This window comes from Chroicocephalus ridibundus, chromosome 4 (genome assembly GCF_963924245.1).
Source record: "Chroicocephalus ridibundus chromosome 4, bChrRid1.1, whole genome shotgun sequence".
NCBI classification, from domain to species: Eukaryota; Metazoa; Chordata; class Aves; order Charadriiformes; family Laridae; genus Chroicocephalus; species Chroicocephalus ridibundus.
In genome coordinates this window covers 22006426-22024548 of record NC_086287.1, presented here as the reverse complement: position 1 = coordinate 22024548, position 18123 = coordinate 22006426, and the positions used below count along the sequence as shown (strand labels likewise).

The 18123-nt window shown below is 42.2% G+C and overlaps 1 protein-coding gene across 3 annotated transcripts in view; it reads right to left on the bottom strand.

Moving 5' to 3' along the window:
- TTC7B (tetratricopeptide repeat domain 7B) overlaps positions 1 to 17473 on the bottom strand; it is a 155001-nt gene extending 137528 nt beyond the window's left edge. For 2 of the 3 annotated variants that reach the window (XM_063334362.1, XM_063334360.1), the window contains exon 1: positions 16469 to 16774. In XM_063334362.1, the coding sequence (XP_063190432.1) occupies positions 16469 to 16589 (121 nt within the window). In that variant the 5' untranslated portion in view covers positions 16590 to 16774. Of the gene's footprint in view, positions 1 to 16468; positions 16775 to 17456 lie in introns of those variants that run through there. The other variant, XM_063334361.1, reaches the window with a different exon arrangement.
- Between the last annotated feature and the right edge of the window lie 650 nt (positions 17474 to 18123).

Below are 18123 nucleotides of genomic sequence, written 5' to 3'. Positions count from 1 at the left end.
ATTTGCATTCGCTGGACTTCATGATTTTTGCCTTTAGTCCATTTCTCCAGCCTGCTGAGATCCCTCTAAACAACAGTCATATACTCCCCCACAGTTTTCTATCACCCACAAAACCACTGAGGGGGCATTCTCAATGTCTACGTCGTCAACAAGAAAAATACTAAACAGTACTGACTGCAGTATCAACCCCTGAGAGGCCCCACTTCTAATACATTACAGATTGGATTTATTTTATTATTTTTTTAAAACCTGTGATCAAACCTCTGAGCCCAGACAGTATTCCACCTACCTCCTAAGTCCACCTGTCTTTTCAACTGAGCTACGAGGTATACCATGGGGAACTGTGTCTAAAGGCTAGACAAAGTTGAAGCCAACAACATCCACTGCCCCACTTTATCCATACAGTCAGTCACTTCTCAACATCAAAAGCTATCTATCTGGTTGGTTAGTCCTTGATAAACCTATGTCCACTGATCCCAAACACCACCTTGTCCTTCCAACAAGTTTCCAGGACATGCTTCCTAATCTTCCCAGGACCTGAAGTCAACCCTGATCAACCTGCAGTCCCTGGATCCTCCTTCTTGACCTTCTTGCAAATGGCCACATTTGCGTTTTTCCAGTCGCCAGGAATTACCCTCGACCACCAAGACCTTGGGGGGGGGGGGGGGGGGAAGTGTCCTCACAATGACACTGACCAGCTCTTTCAGCACTCTGACACAACCCACCTGGGTATCAAGAGACCTGCATGTATCCCCTTTGCCTAACACAGTCATCCTCTATCAGGGCATAATGCTTCACCCTACAAGACTCTTCCATCAAATGAAGTCATTTTCCATCAATATTAACAGATCTTCTGCAAGCACTGATACAGTATTCTAAAAAGCACAAATGGTACAGACAATTGTCACCTGCTTCAATAAATCACATTTTTCAAGAGAAGCAATATGTTAAAATTAGATTTTTTTATTGTTAAAGATACTGAGTATCTATTTTGTTACAGTTTATTTTCTGCATGTTCTTTCTTTTCCTTCAAACAGAAATCTTAGCATAATTGATAAAAATAAACAGCTTGCAAATCTTCAGTCTCAAGCTGCAAACTAAACAAGGTATTACACTGACCAAATCCAAATCTGACATTTTGGACCAAATCCCCTTTGTTGCAGCCTTATTCCAAATTCCACATTTCATTAGGTAAGCCACGGTATTATTATAAACAAATAGAGAAGTCAGATATTAGGACTAACACGACCCTGCTCAAAGACAGCTTTAGCACAGCACTCTGTAGGATTGCACTTTCTGCAATTGTTCCATCTCTCCGGAAATCAAAGAGTGTAAACTGCACACACATAAAGGACAGCTGGTTTTGTACACCAATGCAAGACAGGCTAGTTTTTGGTGTAAGGAGTTTAACGTGCTGTGTTGAAAGGGTCTCAGAGATCAGAGGCCCCCTCCAAACTTACAAAGCTGCGCTTCAGAACACATTCGCAGGATGCAAACATTTGCCTTGCAAAGAACAGGTTGCTGAGGGGTTCCTTCAGCACAGGCATTTTTCTAATAATATTCGGAAGAATCCAGAGAGTGTTCAGAGTACACATTTTTTATTTATGAGCCTCTTTAAAAAGGTGATTAAAAAAAAAGTGGGTCATGAAAATAAAACATGAGGTAAGCATAGTAATGTCCTACTTGGGAGAGCAATGAAGATTCATTTTGCTAATTGTATTTTTAAAGCTAAGTGGTGACTTAAAAACTCGTTAAACGTCAAACTGTTTTAAGACATGTGCAAGTACATGCTTCCTCCCTGATCTATACTCATCAAAAACAAAGTATTTCATTTAACAAGCAATATTCCTCTTTCCTTTATTCAGTTTAACGCTTCGCTGAGCAAACTTCATTTCCAAAGAAGGTCGAGGAAACACAAACGTAAAACACAGACTGTCATTTGGATTACTTGCTAAAACCAGTGCTTTGGTTCAGAAGCTGAAATATCATCAAGGCTGTTTGCAATGAAAAGAGTGAGGTCTACCATTGACATTCTTCAACACTTCAAATAGCAAAACTCCAAGCGTGCCAAAGAAGAAAGTATCATACGTGTCTTCCCTCTCATATGCATTCCTTTAAGCAGTTCTCAAAAATTCTTGTGGCCCACACTCCTGTAACAACCATTTCTTTAATTAAATACAGAAGATCTACCTTTATGGAGAGACAGGTAAAAAACACAGCTAGACTGTGAGGTGTTTCCTTTATATGAACTGCAAAACTGTCACAGAAGCATGTGAAACACCTAGTTTGGATGGCTACAACAGATTAGCGGATATCTTGAAGAACAGGTTAGACACTAAGGAAAAAGAAAATAAACTTTGCATTGTCAGGTGTGAAAACGCTTTGCCTGAGGCATGAGGATTCTTAAAATGAAGTGCTGAAACTATCCCTATTACTATAGGGGGAAAAAAAATCATTTTGCCTGTAACTAAAGAACAGCACTGGCACATGTGAGAGCAGAGTGTGTCCGTACTCCCCTCCATATTCCAGGTGCTCAACAGCTGCACCACAGAAAGAGGAAGACCAGCTCTAGAAGCTCCAATTCTCACCCATTTGTGGGGGCACAGTAGAACAAGACAGGCACTAGCACTCTGCAGAAAGTTTGTAAGATTATTCCTCTCTTGTACACAGCAGAATTTCTCACACTGGGGAACATAAGAGGAGAGAAACAAGAAGCCACTTCTGGAAAATTTAATTTAGCCACTGTCTCTTTCCTCTCTCATCCTCCCCCCTACACCCAAAGATAAGTTTCTTCTCTCTGACGATGACTTAAAAACATATGATATTGTCTCTAAAGACAGGACATAAGCAAGAGCAAAGCCTTAAGTTCATGCTGGCACATACTCTGAAACTATCCAGACACCTTAAGATGCAAATCAAAGTAGTCTATAGCACCCAGATATTTTGTTCCCATCACTGATGCAAGTTAGAGGAGCTAATGATCCATCCACTAGCTAGGGACAGTCACAGTGCAGCAACACGTATTGCACATACTTTCCTTCAGAGGAAAGGTGGGAGAAGAGAAAACAATAGCCGCAACTTACACACAGATCAGATCAAGCAGCAAAACAAAAGCTGCTGTTCTAGGTCACCCATACACAGCACAACTCACCCTTTCCCTGTACCATCGCTATATCTCATGAGACACAGCACGGTAAGAGAAACAGTTACTGTCAGACTGGCTTCCATCACAGAAGTGCTGCACTCCCTCAGCTGCTGGTGACTAACACTGGAAGACAACAGGTCACAGAATGCAAACCATAAAAGTTACTGCAAAGCAAGATTTTCTTATTTACCGAGTCACTCATCTGCTAAGTCAGTCGGTCTGGGCCAGACATTGGCAATAAATTTTTAAATCAAATTATGACTGAGAGAGTGCTTTATTAACAAAGCATTGGCTCTAGGCATGTCAACCGTTCAGTGCCAGTAAGATTGAGCCTCAATGGTGCTTATAACAAAATTCCAATTATATGGACATTTCTGCAAGAAACCATTTATGAAACCATAGCTCTAGCAGAGTTTTTAATCAGTTTTAGCTATCCCTTAAGACATCCTGAAATAATGTAAGTAATGTTTGAGCAGAAATTGCTTTCTTTTTCTTCCAGCACAGTATGAGTGATCTAGATTATATTCTTCTATGAGACACTTTATAAAGACAGAATTAAACTGTGTAGTTTTTAGATACCTTGAAGTCTAGTGTTCTTCCAGCCAGTCTAAATAGATGTTTCAGAAGGAAAAAAAAAAAAAGAAAACTGTTAGTGAACAGTTTCAATACCATGAAAACCAGATTCCCACTTTCAGAAAACTGAGACAGTTATGGATCAATATAAAATTCTTAATCAAAGGAGTCCCTCTTATTCATCCATTCCTCCACTGAAAGTTCATCAACAACAATTACTTAGTAGAGTTAGGGGTCATTTGACGACTTATATCACAACTGCAATGCAGAACCATTTCTTAACTGGAGAAGGACAGTCTAGCTTGCACAACATCACAGTATCACTGAAATAATCCACCTGCCTAATAGGATGTTCTCTGCCTATAATCAAAGACAAGACTGAGCACCCTGGAACTGCAAGAAAAAATTAAGGTCACTTTAGGTGAAGTAACATGTTCCTGTTAGCACTGAAAGCAAAAAACCCAGACACTTCTACACAGGCTAGCTGTTTTCTTTCAGCTTAGAGAAAGCTAAAACACAGTCATACAAAATGTCTTGAGAAGAACCTTTTGCAGACATGGTTATTCCTCTTTGCAATACGGATCAACCCTAACCATCTTCAAAATGAGAATAAAGGCTGGCATAAATACGGGGTGGGGGAGAAACGACACATGATGACGTGTCTTTGTAAAATAGCATCTAAAAATATCATGACAGCTGCTTTGCTACTTGATTTCTAACATCTCCTTTTTGAAGCAAAATTGTTACCGCACTATTGGTATCTGAAGCAGTTATTCATAGAAAAAGAGAGAATTAAAACAGAGGATTAATCTTCACTTATTATGGGTCAAGAATGATGAAGAATACTACGATTAGCTTTTAGTATTTCATATGTATTTAGTATTTAGCTTTTTAGTATTTTGTTTCACTCTTTTGAATTACACAGCTGCAAGAAAAATGTGCAGAATTAGGATAAAATCTCCTACCACAAAGATTTAAGCAAAGAGGCTCAACCTCAGACTCAAGCCCTGAGGATCTGAATTTGAATGGGAAGTATTTAGGCAGAGGAAATATCGAGCAAACTAGCTACAGAATCTGAGGTGACTGGCCAAACAAACCTTAATCTTTCCTTGTAAGCAAGCAGAAAGAAGCATGTTGTACCACTTCACCCACTCTCCACCAAAATCTTCAGTATTTTAGGTTACATATTTCAGACCCTTAAAAAGCACAATTGTCCAAATGCATTGAAGTTGAAAGATCACGGTTATCATTAGTTCCAAATGAAGATACTGCATGAAGTGAGATCAGTTAGATGAAGTAAGGAGTTGTGAGAACAGAAGCTGCTGCTGCTTCACCTGCCCTGTACTGGATTTCAGAGAGAGAAAGAAATAAAAAATTCAAGTCTTAACTCGGGGCTAAAAATAAAAAAAAAAAACCAAACACAAAAACCCCAACCAAACAAAAAAAAACACAAAAAAAAAAAACAGGGGAGGGAAGAGTCAAGGGGTAAAGAGCACAAGTATGAGATTTCCAGTATCCCAATGGGACCATAAATTGATGTGCAGGATTCCTGCAAGTCAAGACTTGCCTTGTAATCTCTGCTGTGGTGCTTCACATCTTCTTGGGAGTGAGAAAGGAAACTCCTCCTACTCAATCCCTAAAACTCTCACTCTTTCTAAAGGTAAAACTGAAGGCTCAGAGTACCTCAAGGGCAGCATGTTGCATTACTTTGAGAGGATTCTTCTTCAGACTTCCTAAAACACATTGAGTTACTGTTATGCTTAAATCTAAAAAACAAACTGAGGAAATTTTATCCAGGAGTGGAATGCACCAAGAAAGATCCCAAAGGGGTCAACTGCTTCATATGGTACCCAGACAAAAACTTCAGACTAAAGTTTCTGTAAAAACATCTGAAGAGAAGAAAAATCTTACATCATCCCACAGAACATTTATTACGAAGGCCGTTTTGAAATGTAGCTTTCTTCCAGAGGAAGATCAGGAAATCCTGGATCCAGAGCTGATTTCATATTCGTCTCGCAGAAACAGCATGAAACATGTGTTTTCTAACTGGGAACAAGTTGATCACACACTTAAAGACATTTGCTTTGTTCATCATGCATGTTAAGAATCATTAAGAGCATTGGCTGTACCTGAAGAACATCATCAACATGTTTCCAAGTACTCATTCAAGTAACTCTGACCAGAAGTTACTTAAATTAAAATGAATGCTAAAACTAATCTTAGATTTATAGATGGTTTACATAAAAAAAAGAAAAACAATATATGGATATACAGGTGTCACTTCTCATTCCATCACTGACTACTAAGTAGCAAGAATTCACAACATCACAGGATGGCTGAGGTTGGAAGGGACCTCTGGAGATCATCTAGTCCAACACCTCTGCTCCAAGCAAGATCAACTAGAGCAAGTTGCCCAGGATCTTGTCCGGTCAGGTCTCTGGGGACAGCAGAAGAGCAGCTAAAGAACATACGCAGTCCAACAGGCACCATTGTCAGAAAGGCTGTAGACTGATGCAGATGATACACATGTAAAACCAGAAGCAGAAAATACAGAGTCAGCTGCTCAAAGAAACTTAATTCTACTTATTAACGCCTTTAATTATACAGTCATTCGCTCCTCTGCCTCTTAGGTACACAGAGGGCATGGCACCCTTTTACTGTGCAGCTATGCAATATCTAGGCCATCTTCCTGCTTGACAACCAAAACTTGCTTTGAACAAAATTATTATAGGCTTACCAGACTATTTATGCATATGCAAATTTACTTCCAAAGTATCACTACTACAGAAATTTATTTTATGAGGGCACATATTAAGAAGGACAGAAAACTGCAGCAATTGTTTCAAATTATATTATTTTTTTATGGCTTTTTTTTTTTTTTAATAGTCAAGCTCCCAAATTCTATGAAATGTTAAGACCATCAGAACAGTAAGTAATCAAGCCAGGACAGCCACAATGTATCACTTAGATTATTGATAAGTTTATGTTTGAGTTAAACTTGGCCCATTCAATCAAATTAAATGTAAAAACAAGAAATAAGAATGTAGGCCATATCCATGACTGGGAAACACAGCGTGGGAAACAGGATCACCATCATTTTGGGGTATTTAACTGGGAACAGTTCTAGTAACCACACTGAGGGAGAATGATCAAAATTTAGCTTCTTTCCATTTACGTTGTGTTTAATTTACAAAGATGATCAAAGAGTGACTTGGAGAACAGGAAAAGCACATGCTGTGACAGCTAGGAATTCTTTTCAATCTTGCTTCTTGCCATGATTTGTTTTTCAAAGGACAAACCAGTTTTCCTGTCACTACTAACAGCAACAACAAAAAGACAAGAAACTACTTAGATGGAAGGCAAAACCAAACCACTTCATGGGCACAGTGGCTCTTGTCCATGCTCCACCAAACAGCTACACTGCAGCACAGTGCAAATTTGACAGATGATGACAATGGAATCCAACTTTTGTTCTCCCAAAAAGGTAAAGCAACTGGTTGACAAAAAAGAAGAAATAAGAGGCTGAAGACATCCTGACTCTGCCCAACTTTTTATACATAAGTTACACTTCTTTACTCCTAAACCTCACCATCTAGAGATTTTGGTTTGCACCTTCACTCCCTGGACATCCCTCTGTGTTAATCACTGATTGTCAGGTCAGAAGACGGACATTTTTCATCTATTGGATGATTCAAAGCTCAGATGAAAGCAGAACAGCCTCTGTTCCCCAAAAGAAGAGATCTTGCAATTCCCTACCATTTCCAAAAGCCACTCACTCACAAAAACCTGCCTCTTGTCCTCTTCCCTGCTTCCGCCCAGGAAATCTCAAGTAAATTCTTGAAAGACAGTAGGCTACACCTGTACCTCTCAGAGATTATTGTCTCAGGTACATAACCACCAGTTTTAAGACAGAAAGCATCCTTCAGCAACTTTGGGTGGTTTTTTTGTTTGCTTCTGTTTTTTTCAAATTCTGTCAGCTGTTCTAAAAGCAGTAGATCCCCTACTTCTACCTCTCCTTAAACCTGTCTCTAAAGCAATCACATTGGAGCCTTGATTAATGCACAGTGTTTTCTCCCCATTAAGGTAAAGAGACTGCAATTAAACGGTAAAGAGAAAAACTGAAGTGTGGCTGGAAGCTGAGCCCAGGCAAGCCTGAATTTGAAATAAGGCACACTTGAAAGATAAGCAACAACTTGTTCACATAATTAACTGCAGGAAAAATAGGGGAGAGTCTGGAAGCTGTTGGCGTTTTCATATCTTGCTTGCCTTTGCGAAAGTTTTATGGAGATAAAAAAAGTTGCTGGGCTCAGGTGAGCTGCATTCAGGATTTGTGTGGAGCCAAAAGTGACCTCCCACCCCCTTTTCGTGAAAGCAGCAGAGTTTACACCTCCTTTTGGGAAAAGGAAGGACCAGTCTTCCGTGAAACCTGGCAACACCCTCCACCTCAGAACTCTGCATAAGTACCTAAGAGGTGTCAGCTCCCCACGGAGCCATCTGCACCAGGGCTCCAGCACCGACCAAGCTCAAGGCGGAAAAGACTGCTCCTTTATTCTAATAAAGGGTAAGCTCTAATTCATATAGCCAAGGAAGTAACCAAAACAGAACAACAATACACAATTTCAGATTAAACGCTTAAACAGGGAACTTGACAGTGGAAGAGCAGCATTTGCCAAACACCATAACACCTAAGTCCTCTTGAATTTCCTCCTTTGTTTCAGTGCAGCCTAAACATTCAGACACTTTCATTATCAAAGAAACAACTACTAAGTATCTGCTAGAATAGATCCTGACCCTCTCCTCTTTTCTAGACAATACACGCACACGTTTCAAAGATCTTGCGCTTTGCTTTATGGCCCTTTACATGTTACACATCACAAACATCAGCTGTACAGCAGCTGTATCAAAACTCAAGCTGTTGATTAATCATTGCTAATATGTCATCTCTACAGAATACTAATATGGGTGACAAACTTAGTAACAGAGTGCTTAAGGTAAGCAGCTTTCTCCCTACTACAACATTACAGATTTTACAGATTATTTTTTTTATGGCATAATTCCACAGGCAGTGATCAAGATAATTATAAGGACAGCACAAATGATTTGATGAAATATTTGATTCTGGCCTTAAGATTTATGATTCTGTCTCCAGAGGCTGGTCTATTCTGTGAGCTGAATAAACCAAGATCCTGTTGGAAAAAAACAGCATACACACTATAAAGCTGTGGCAAAATCTGTAGAAAGGAGATTTACAATTACTTTAAAACTACATTAAAAAACCCACCCCCTTTTATGCATTCACTTCTCTTGAAGATAACATGAGATTATAGTACAGGATTTCTGTTTATGCATACAGATTTTGAGTGGAACCACAGCAATCACAAATAGGCCACCAGTGGGGTGGGAACTTGCAGAAACTCATGCAATGTCTCCTGAAGCACCAGAGCAACTGATAGCATCTCTGATCAGAGCAACTTACTAATAATTGCCACAATGCATTCTGCCAAACATTTGCTGACACCAGAGAAATGCCCAGCTTCAGCACTCTTCCTCCAGAGCCTGGAGCAGAGATCAAATGCTCTCCAATGATTAAAGGTCTTGCTACCAACAAACATAGCTTTATTAGCCAGACATTCTCACTCTCTCCAATTTATCTCAACACCCTGCCACTTTGCTTTTTACAAAGTTATTGTCTTCAGTCACTCCTTGTCAGATCACCAATTAAATGGTGTTCAGTGCAGAGAAAACTGCACAGAATTTAACCATCAAATTCTAAAATTTGATTATTTACAAGACAGATACACAGGGAGAGGGAATGGCCCAGATTTGGCATGGTTAAGGACTTTCTGCTCCCTTCTTTACTACCATGCAAGTCAGACTCAAACAAAAGTGGCATCAATGATCCCAATTTATTCTAGTGAACTTATTTCCCTATAGAAAAGTTAATACTAAGCTTTAACCATTGAAATTAGGTTAAAGGAACTTAAAGCAGCTATAGTACAGACATATACCAGTATATACACCAATAAGTCAGGCTACCATTTCTTCTTAGAACTTCTAAACAAAGCAACAGAGTGCAACCAACCCAACATTAATATGTGAGATGTTCAATTTCTAAAATAATTACATTCATAATATATGGAAGTGTCATTATAAACATAAGCAGCTATAAACTCCAAATACCCAGAATTACTTAGTTCGTTCCACTCAGACCGATTACATGCTTCCTCAGCGTGGCAGAAGAAAGTTCCCCTCGCCTTTGCCCCTCACTAGCTGCTGACACTGCTCATGATCCACCAGCTGTTACACGCCTCAGACCCCTGTGGGAGGCAAATCAGCTCAGGAAGCCAGCAGAAACTAACCGCAGAAAGAGGAGCATGGAGCCTTCTGCTGGCTCAGCACAGTAAGTCCCACCTCTGGTGTTCATCAACACAAGGGAGAGGCCAGGAACAGGGAACTGGGAGAAAATGCATAGAGAAGGAGCAGCTTGAGTAAAGGCAGGACGAAAGAGCTCCTCCACGCAACAGCAGCAAGGTGTTAGACCAGCTTGGTTACTTGTGAAACCACACTGACTACGCTAGCATTTTCTCTTCCAGATGACAAGTCAGTTGGAATACAAGCAGCAGACCTACATCATCGCTTACACTGTTGTAACACCCCTGGCTACATGAAGAAACAAAGCTGTCAGTCAAAAATAAGACAACACATCTTAGTACTGTCACCACCTTTCGTGCTAAGGACACACATTTTTTCTGAATGAAGACACTTGTCCTGTAAATATAATAGTGAACACAACAGAAGGAAAACAAAAAAGAACAAATGAAGAGTACGCTTCATTTCCGCTTTTGTAGAAATACAAAAAGACACGCCACATCACAGTCTGCAAACTTTTCTGGTAGAGATGTAGATCTCATTGGAAAGCTTTGCATCTATAAATTGCATTACAAGCTGTATGTATAAAAACCAAACAAATTTGATAAACACCTTCTAAGTAGGGCATGAGTCCTAAGAGGTTTATAAATCCCTGGTTTACTCTGAGGATAAGCTTTAACAATACATCTGAGGTCTTGTATTTCACCAGGCCGTGAAACAAATGAAAACTGGTAAGATGTTCCTATTTTTATGTTCTACTTATACCCAGTTAAAGCAGAAGCACAGAAAGAGACAAACAAAAAAGAGACATGTAAAATATTTCCTGATCCTTTGGTTTTGCTACTCTGCTCCCTTATTCTGCAAGGCTAAACATGAGGAAAGATAGAATAAGAAACTATAGAAACAAGGTGTTGAGAGGAAAGGCAGCCAGAGAAGACCACACACAAAACAAAACAACACAACAACAACCAGAAATGGGGTAGTAATGCTAGTAAGAAATTCAATTGGTAAGAAAGCAATGTGTTAAAAGGCTGGTGTATTTCCATCAGCAAATTTGATACCTGCAGGTAATGTTCTGTTTTCATGGCAATGTCACAATGCTCTTGTTAGCGTGCATTCTGTCCCCACAGTAATGCAATATTTCACACTGGCTAAGGTTTCTACAGAACTACATCATTCTACCTCACTTGAACTATAAAAAAATTGCCTCCTCAGTGCTTTTCCAGAGTGAGCCATACATATCACTGAACTTGAGCAAGGTCACGTTCCAATTGCAGCACAATGAATGGCCGGAAATACCCATGGAAATTCATGGATCTTTGATTTTATCCATTCAGCTTGCCGCTGAACTGACCTAAGGTTTCCTCACTGTGTTTCTAAAGGAAGAAAAGAAAACATTAGAGCACTGATGTCCTGAGAATGCTCTGAGCAGACACAACCTTCATACTAAAGTCCATTGTAGCCACTTCCTTTGAGAAGCTACTGCTCAATCAAAGATTCCTGACAGATGTGCTATCGGCTTTGTAATGTGATTGCTGGCTTCCAAAAATTATCATTCAAACACAAAAAAAATCCAAGCACCCTGAAAATCCCAATTCCCAAATCTATGAATGACATGATATTGTCATTAAAACTTGCAGAGAGATTTCAAAATAAACCTGAACACTTCAGTAAAATACATGAGTCACCTGTAAAACCAACATGTTATGATAAACTTACTGAAAAAAGAATCATCACTGGTATTTCATAAGTCTTATTTTTCAATATTTGAGAAGAGCAACTTTACAGATCTCTTAAAAAATAAAAGCTTTTAATGAAAAAAATGAATAACGGGCATTTCAAATATATGTGATCATTAACATCAAAGTGTTTAGGTCATCACTAGATATTTTGGGGACTGCTACAGTAAACTGTGATCTTAGAGAAAAATCTCCCTCCTATGGCACAGTACATTTTGTTCACACAGCTGTGGTTTTGATGCCAAACAAGTTTTCCAAAACAAAGTTGCACCCAGTTCTTCTACAGATTAAGGCCTTTATTTAGTAAGTAGCCCATTCAGACTGGCTTAAAATAGAAAAGAATCCTATAGCCAATGCTTCCAAATTCTGGGCACACTTTAGAATACATTCACTTTAATTTCAGATATTCAACGTTTACTTGGCGCTTTTGCTATCTCTCATGACCAGGCATCACCACCACGATGTTCATTTGCAACGTTAGACAAAATTCAACAAATGGAATCAAAATTTCTTCAGATCATTTTCTTAGAAGGAACCTTTTCCAGTTAGTTAAACTAGCTGGGAACGCTCATAAAGTTTATTAGTGCAAACTGCTTTAAGATTTTATTTCTAACAACTTGTGGTTTGTTTCAGTCCCATCTGAGAAGCAATACTCAGGATGTGAATACTGGAGGTTTCTTGCAACCAAACCGCCTACAGACTAGCCAAGCCCCACATCTTTGTGAACCTCAGAGTAACACAACGATTTCTATGCCAGCTGCTATAGTTCTTGTAAATCCTGCTGTACTGGGTGTAAAGGGCAAGGTGCTGGCAGCTGGCGGGGGGGGCTTTAGGGGTGGCCCCTGTGGGAGAGGCCACAGGCTGCCCTGTCCCAGGCCCAGCTGGCTCCAACAGACCCCCAGCAAGACACAGCTGAGCCCCTCAGCGATGCTGGCAGCACCTCTGGGAAAGCGTCTTTAAGAAAAGGGCAGAAAATGCCACAGAGAGGAAGAGGGAACAAAAGGAGTGCCAAACAGCAGAGGGAACACCAAGGTCACAGAAGGAGGGGGAGGAGGTGCTCCAGGTGCTGGAGCAGATATCCACCACCGCAGCCTGGGAAGGACCCACACTGGAGCAGGTGGATATGCCCTGAAGGAGCTGCGGCAGATGGAGAGCCTGTGCCAGAGCAAATTTTTTTCCTGAAGGACTGCAGCCAGCGGGGAGCCCACGCCAGAGCAGAGGCAAAACATGAGAAGGAAGGAGCTGCAGAAAGAAACCACCTTACACCGACTATCGCCCCCCTTTGCCCCCCACACCATACGGGGAAGAAGCAGAGGAGTCTGGGCCACAGGAGCGAAGCTGAGCCCGGGAAAGGAAAAGTGTTGCTTCCATGTCTGTTTTTCTGTTTCTTACTATCTGAATCTATTTTAATTGGCAACAAATTAAATTAATTTTCCCCAAGTCCAGCCTGTTTTGCCCACAACAGTAATTAGCAAGCAATCTCCCTGTCTTTATCTGAAGCTATGAGTCTTCCCATCTTATTTTCTGCCCCTGCCCCATGAAGGAAGGGGAGAGACCGAGCAGCTGGGTGAGCATTTGGTGTTAGCCGAGGCTAACCCACCACACCTGCACATCACAGCTCTGGCCCAATCTTCTGTGGGAGTGCTGATGAAGCAAGAGCTCAAACAGAGATTTGTGTTACATGGCACGAATCTTATTACTGCTGCTGAGCCCTGGTTCTGAAGGACAGAAATGTAATACAAACTGGATAAGTGCCTAACAATTCTGAGTTAGGTTAAAGACCCTTCTTTCATCTATCTATCCTCTGTGAAAAACAATGCAAGTCACAGGCTTGACACAGAGCACACATTTTCCATGATCCAAATTGTGACTAATACAGAACAGCAAAGGCAGAGACCAATCTATTAACATTTCTCTTCCCACTTTATCTTAAAGCTCAGTAAGCTCACAAAGCCTTTCAAAAAAATCCATCAGATACAGAAATTGGTTCTAGTGTCATTTTTGTGCATCCAAAATCCTACATAAACTGTCACTTATATTTGATCCACTGTCAGGTTTTATACAGACTCCTAATTCTATGAAGGAGTAGATAGGCTCCATCAGCAGAACAAAACAGAATAAACAACACAATAACCAAGTTCAGTCAAAATACTGCATCTCTCAAGTGCTGCATTTCTCCAGAAGTATAAACTATTGCCTTATGCATCTACACAGACCTCTATCCCGGGAGCTGTCATTGCTTTTTCTTCATTCATCTAATTTGGGTTGCAAGCTTCAAGGGATGGGAACTTGATAATAGTAAATACTATATCAATGCAAGAAAGCCCAAACCATAACCTGGACCATTAACATTTCTGTCAAATTCTCTAATCCCCACTTCCAAACAGGGGGTGTAGTTAAATCCTGGTAAAGTAACAGTCTATTCTTTTGCAACAGTGTAAGACTGAAGAGATTACAAGAGGGCTTCCCCAAAGGATTCCTCCCCATCTGTGTTCAAAGGCCAGTAAACCCTATTCCTAGCAATGTTGATATCCTCAGTTACAATGTTCCAGCATTGAAGAGTCACAGCCAATTCCCTACACACCAATATATGGACAGAATAAAGATCCTCTCCCTCTTTTCCCTCTTCTCATGCTTTTAAATCATTCCTGCGACGTATTATTCCACATTCAGCCAAAAAAACAGATCTTTTGTTATCCATTCCCTAGCTGATTTGTAAAACTGAACATTACTACAGAAAGAAGCAGTAAAGTTCTGAGTACTTTTTCTTCAATTGCTTCAGATTAACTAACAACAGGGATGTGCACTGGAGCGCCTTTCAGTTCATATCTCTCCTCACGGGTGGAACAGAGGCACTGCCTCTTTATAGTCTCACTAGCTGATAACCTTGGCCTGCAACCCGCTAGGTACACCACGATCTAGAACACAAACTTACAAGTTTAGACTCTCTCAACAGCAGGGGCATGTATTTCATTAAATAAATTACTCCCTTCCTTCGTTACTCCACCACTAAAAGAAGAGTTCCTTATGGTCACTTAGCTTGCTCATAATGTTCTCAATTAGCTAGAACTTGGAAGCCATGGACACTGATTTAATCATTCCTGTACTGTCGGAAAGAGATAAAATCTACATATGATACTTTCCCATGTTTTAGAGATCAGGAAATGCTCCAATAATTTGTATTTTGGCTGGTACAGAATCTAGAAGATACCATAATAGGAAAATCACTGAAGTGTAAAGTTATGCAGACTACATACCTTCTCCGATTCAGTTCGGTTAAAAATACCCAGGTCAAAGAATTTTAAGTCAAACTGTCACTAACATCTTCTGCCCAGCTCTCCCTACCTGTCTGAAATACTTTAGAACATCTTAAAACTATGATGATCATGCTGCTCAACCAGACAGCCAAAAAACATTTGCCTTTGCTTCAACTGATCTCTAACTAGTTCATGGTCTATAACTTAATGAAGTGTGTCCTTAAACTAAACTTAATACCTTCCACCTTTTCACTTGTGTTTAGTTTTAGTTGGTATAACACCAGTGTGTTTCAGGATCATCACCCAGTTGTTCTTAAGGTCAACGCATGTAAGGCTATCTAGTACTCATCCATCTATTCTTAAATTCTTTCTCTTTACTTTGATTCAGACTTCTCTTTTATTTGTACTTCTATAGATCTAAATCAAGCAGTTTCCTTCCCTGCCTAAATGTGCAAAGCTATCACTGACTTCACAACACGCTCCCAGTGATGCCAATCATATACCTCATCTTCTCTCTATGTTAATTTATCACCTCTGAATTTACTTGATTTCTCTCTAAAAATACCTCCAGGTCCACCTCAAGCAAATGAGTGAGCCCACGGTGGTAGACACCACCCCCACGCCTTTTCTCACGCGCAGAACGAAGGCATCCACGCCAGGGAGAACTTCCCTGCATCTCCCTTGTTCATGAGGCACTTCCAAACCTCAGAATGAAGCACTGCTGCTCACCTCCTTCAGCTAAACATTTAGAAGTTTGTGATATAAGAAATATGGGACCAAGCAAACCATTCATAGCTTTTAGAAGAAAATAAATGAAGCTGCACTGTACCGCTGAGGTATGTTTATAAGAAGGACAGAAGCCTTCATACAACACGCCGTGTACAGGCACTCCGTCTGTGGGCAGAAGGACACTTAGGACTTTCTGCACGCTGTCAGCATGCGTGTGCCTGCAAAACTGCAACGCTCATCGTAAACCATAGGACTGCTCAGCAGTTCAGGACGTAAATCCGGAGGGCCCCGCTGCCCGCGAGGCCGAACGCGGCCTCCCTCGGACCTCGGCGCGGTGCCCAAGCCGGGGGGCCAGTGCCCCAGCTCACCGCCCGGGGCCCATTTCCCAGGCGCCCGCACGACGGTGCCAGGCCCTCGGCAGCACCCGCGTCCCCGCCGCCCTCCTCGGGGCTCCTGCTCGGCGGGGCCGCGCCGCCCCGACCCGCTCCCCGCCCCTCCAGCGGCCCCCACCGCCCCGCCGCCTCCCCAGGCGCCGCGGGGCGGCCGGCGGGCCCCTCACGCCGGCCCGCCCGGCTGCACCTGCCGGCCCGGAGCCCCGCCGGCCGCCCCCCGCGGGCCCTCCACCGCGGCCTGCCGCCTCCCGCCCCGCGCCGCACCGTTAGCGATGAGCTTGGCCGAGAGCTGCTTGACGAGCTCGGGGATCCGCTCCCACTGGCACTCCGAGCGGCACCGCTCGATCTCCGTCTCCAGCCGCGAGCCCGCCTTCTTGGTGGCCATGGCCGGGCCGGGCCGATGGGCCCCGGCGGGAGAAGGGGCCGGGGCGGCGGGAAGGGGAAGGCAGGGGAAGGCCGGGGAAGGAGGGGAAAGGACGGCGGCGGCACCGGGCGCCTGGGCGGCGGCGACCGGAGCGGCGGAACTCGAGGGCCGCGGCCCGCGCCGCGCTGGCGGCCGAGCGGCGGGAGCGGCGCCACCTGGCGGGCAGCGGCGGCGCAGCGCGGGGCGGGGCCGGGCGAGGGCGGTGCGGGGGCAGCAGGGCCCGCCCGCTCCTCGGCAGGGGCTGGGCCCGGATCCGAGGCGTCCTGAGGGGACAAAAGGGACAGTCGCGCTGCTGGAGGTGCCGCTGGGAACAGGGCCGGTGCAGCCGGGCCCCTGCGGCCACCGGCAGGAACTGCGCCTTTAAAACGATCTGCCCAATTACACACGGGGTGGGGGGGGGAAGAGGGAAAATTCATCGAATCATAAAATGGTTCGGGTTGGAAGGGACCTTAAAGATCACCCAGTTCCAACTCCCCTGCCACGGGCAGGGACACCTCCCAGTTGAGCAGGCTGCTCAGAGCCCCATCCAGCCTGGCCTTGAACACTGCCAGGGATGGGGCACTCACAACCTCCCTGGGCAGCCTGTTCCAGGGTCTCACCACCCAGATACTGTAATCTGCCCGTTTAGCAAGTGTCTGTTACAGCACTTTCAGGTTACAGTACAATTTCAAACAAAGTATACTTCAGATTTTAAAAAGTGAAATAGAAACAGTAGCAGAATGTAAGAGTATTTAAGAAATCCATTGGAATACAGTAAGAGTGGAAAGAAGATTTGATACTGTAACAGAAGCAAAAGGAGAAATATGTGATAAAGCATTTTTTGCTTACCTGAGGTTCTAGAAGATCCAGAGAACACGAAACTGATTATAGCATGGTGTTTTACTGGAGAGAGAAAAGACGATTAAATTAAAAATGAGGCAGGAAACTCAAAATCTTTGATACCATAACTACTAGTTCTTTTACACATAAGACTATGAAAACTAAAATTTCAACTTCCGAAAAGAGTTAATTTGCTTATGAAGATTATTCATATTTATTCACAACAATTTTAACACATTGTTAGCACTGATCACATCGTTTCAGTAAAAGCTACCAGCAAAAGAGTAGTATTAAAATGTTTACATAACAGTTCATCAGGTTTATTATCTTAATAGCTACTATTTATGAAGCGAGACATCTGTGCAAAAGGAATTGGTATATGTTGAAATGCGTTGGAACAATTAGGAAATCTGCTTTAACACTGATGAAACTTCATACAGCTGAGACCGCTCTGGGAAGGTTCCATTGTGGATGACCCATAATTTTATACAGTAAGAGATATGGAATGAACAGCATAAAAATGTATAGAAAAGAAGATCCTGTATATTTTGTCAATCGCCACTTACTTTTAGGAGCTGAAACAAAGTGTTGGTTTCTGGAAATGACCTATTTAGCAAACTGTTGGCACAGACTGAAGCATACCTGCGCTTTGCTAAAAATAGGAAGTCTGCTTGCA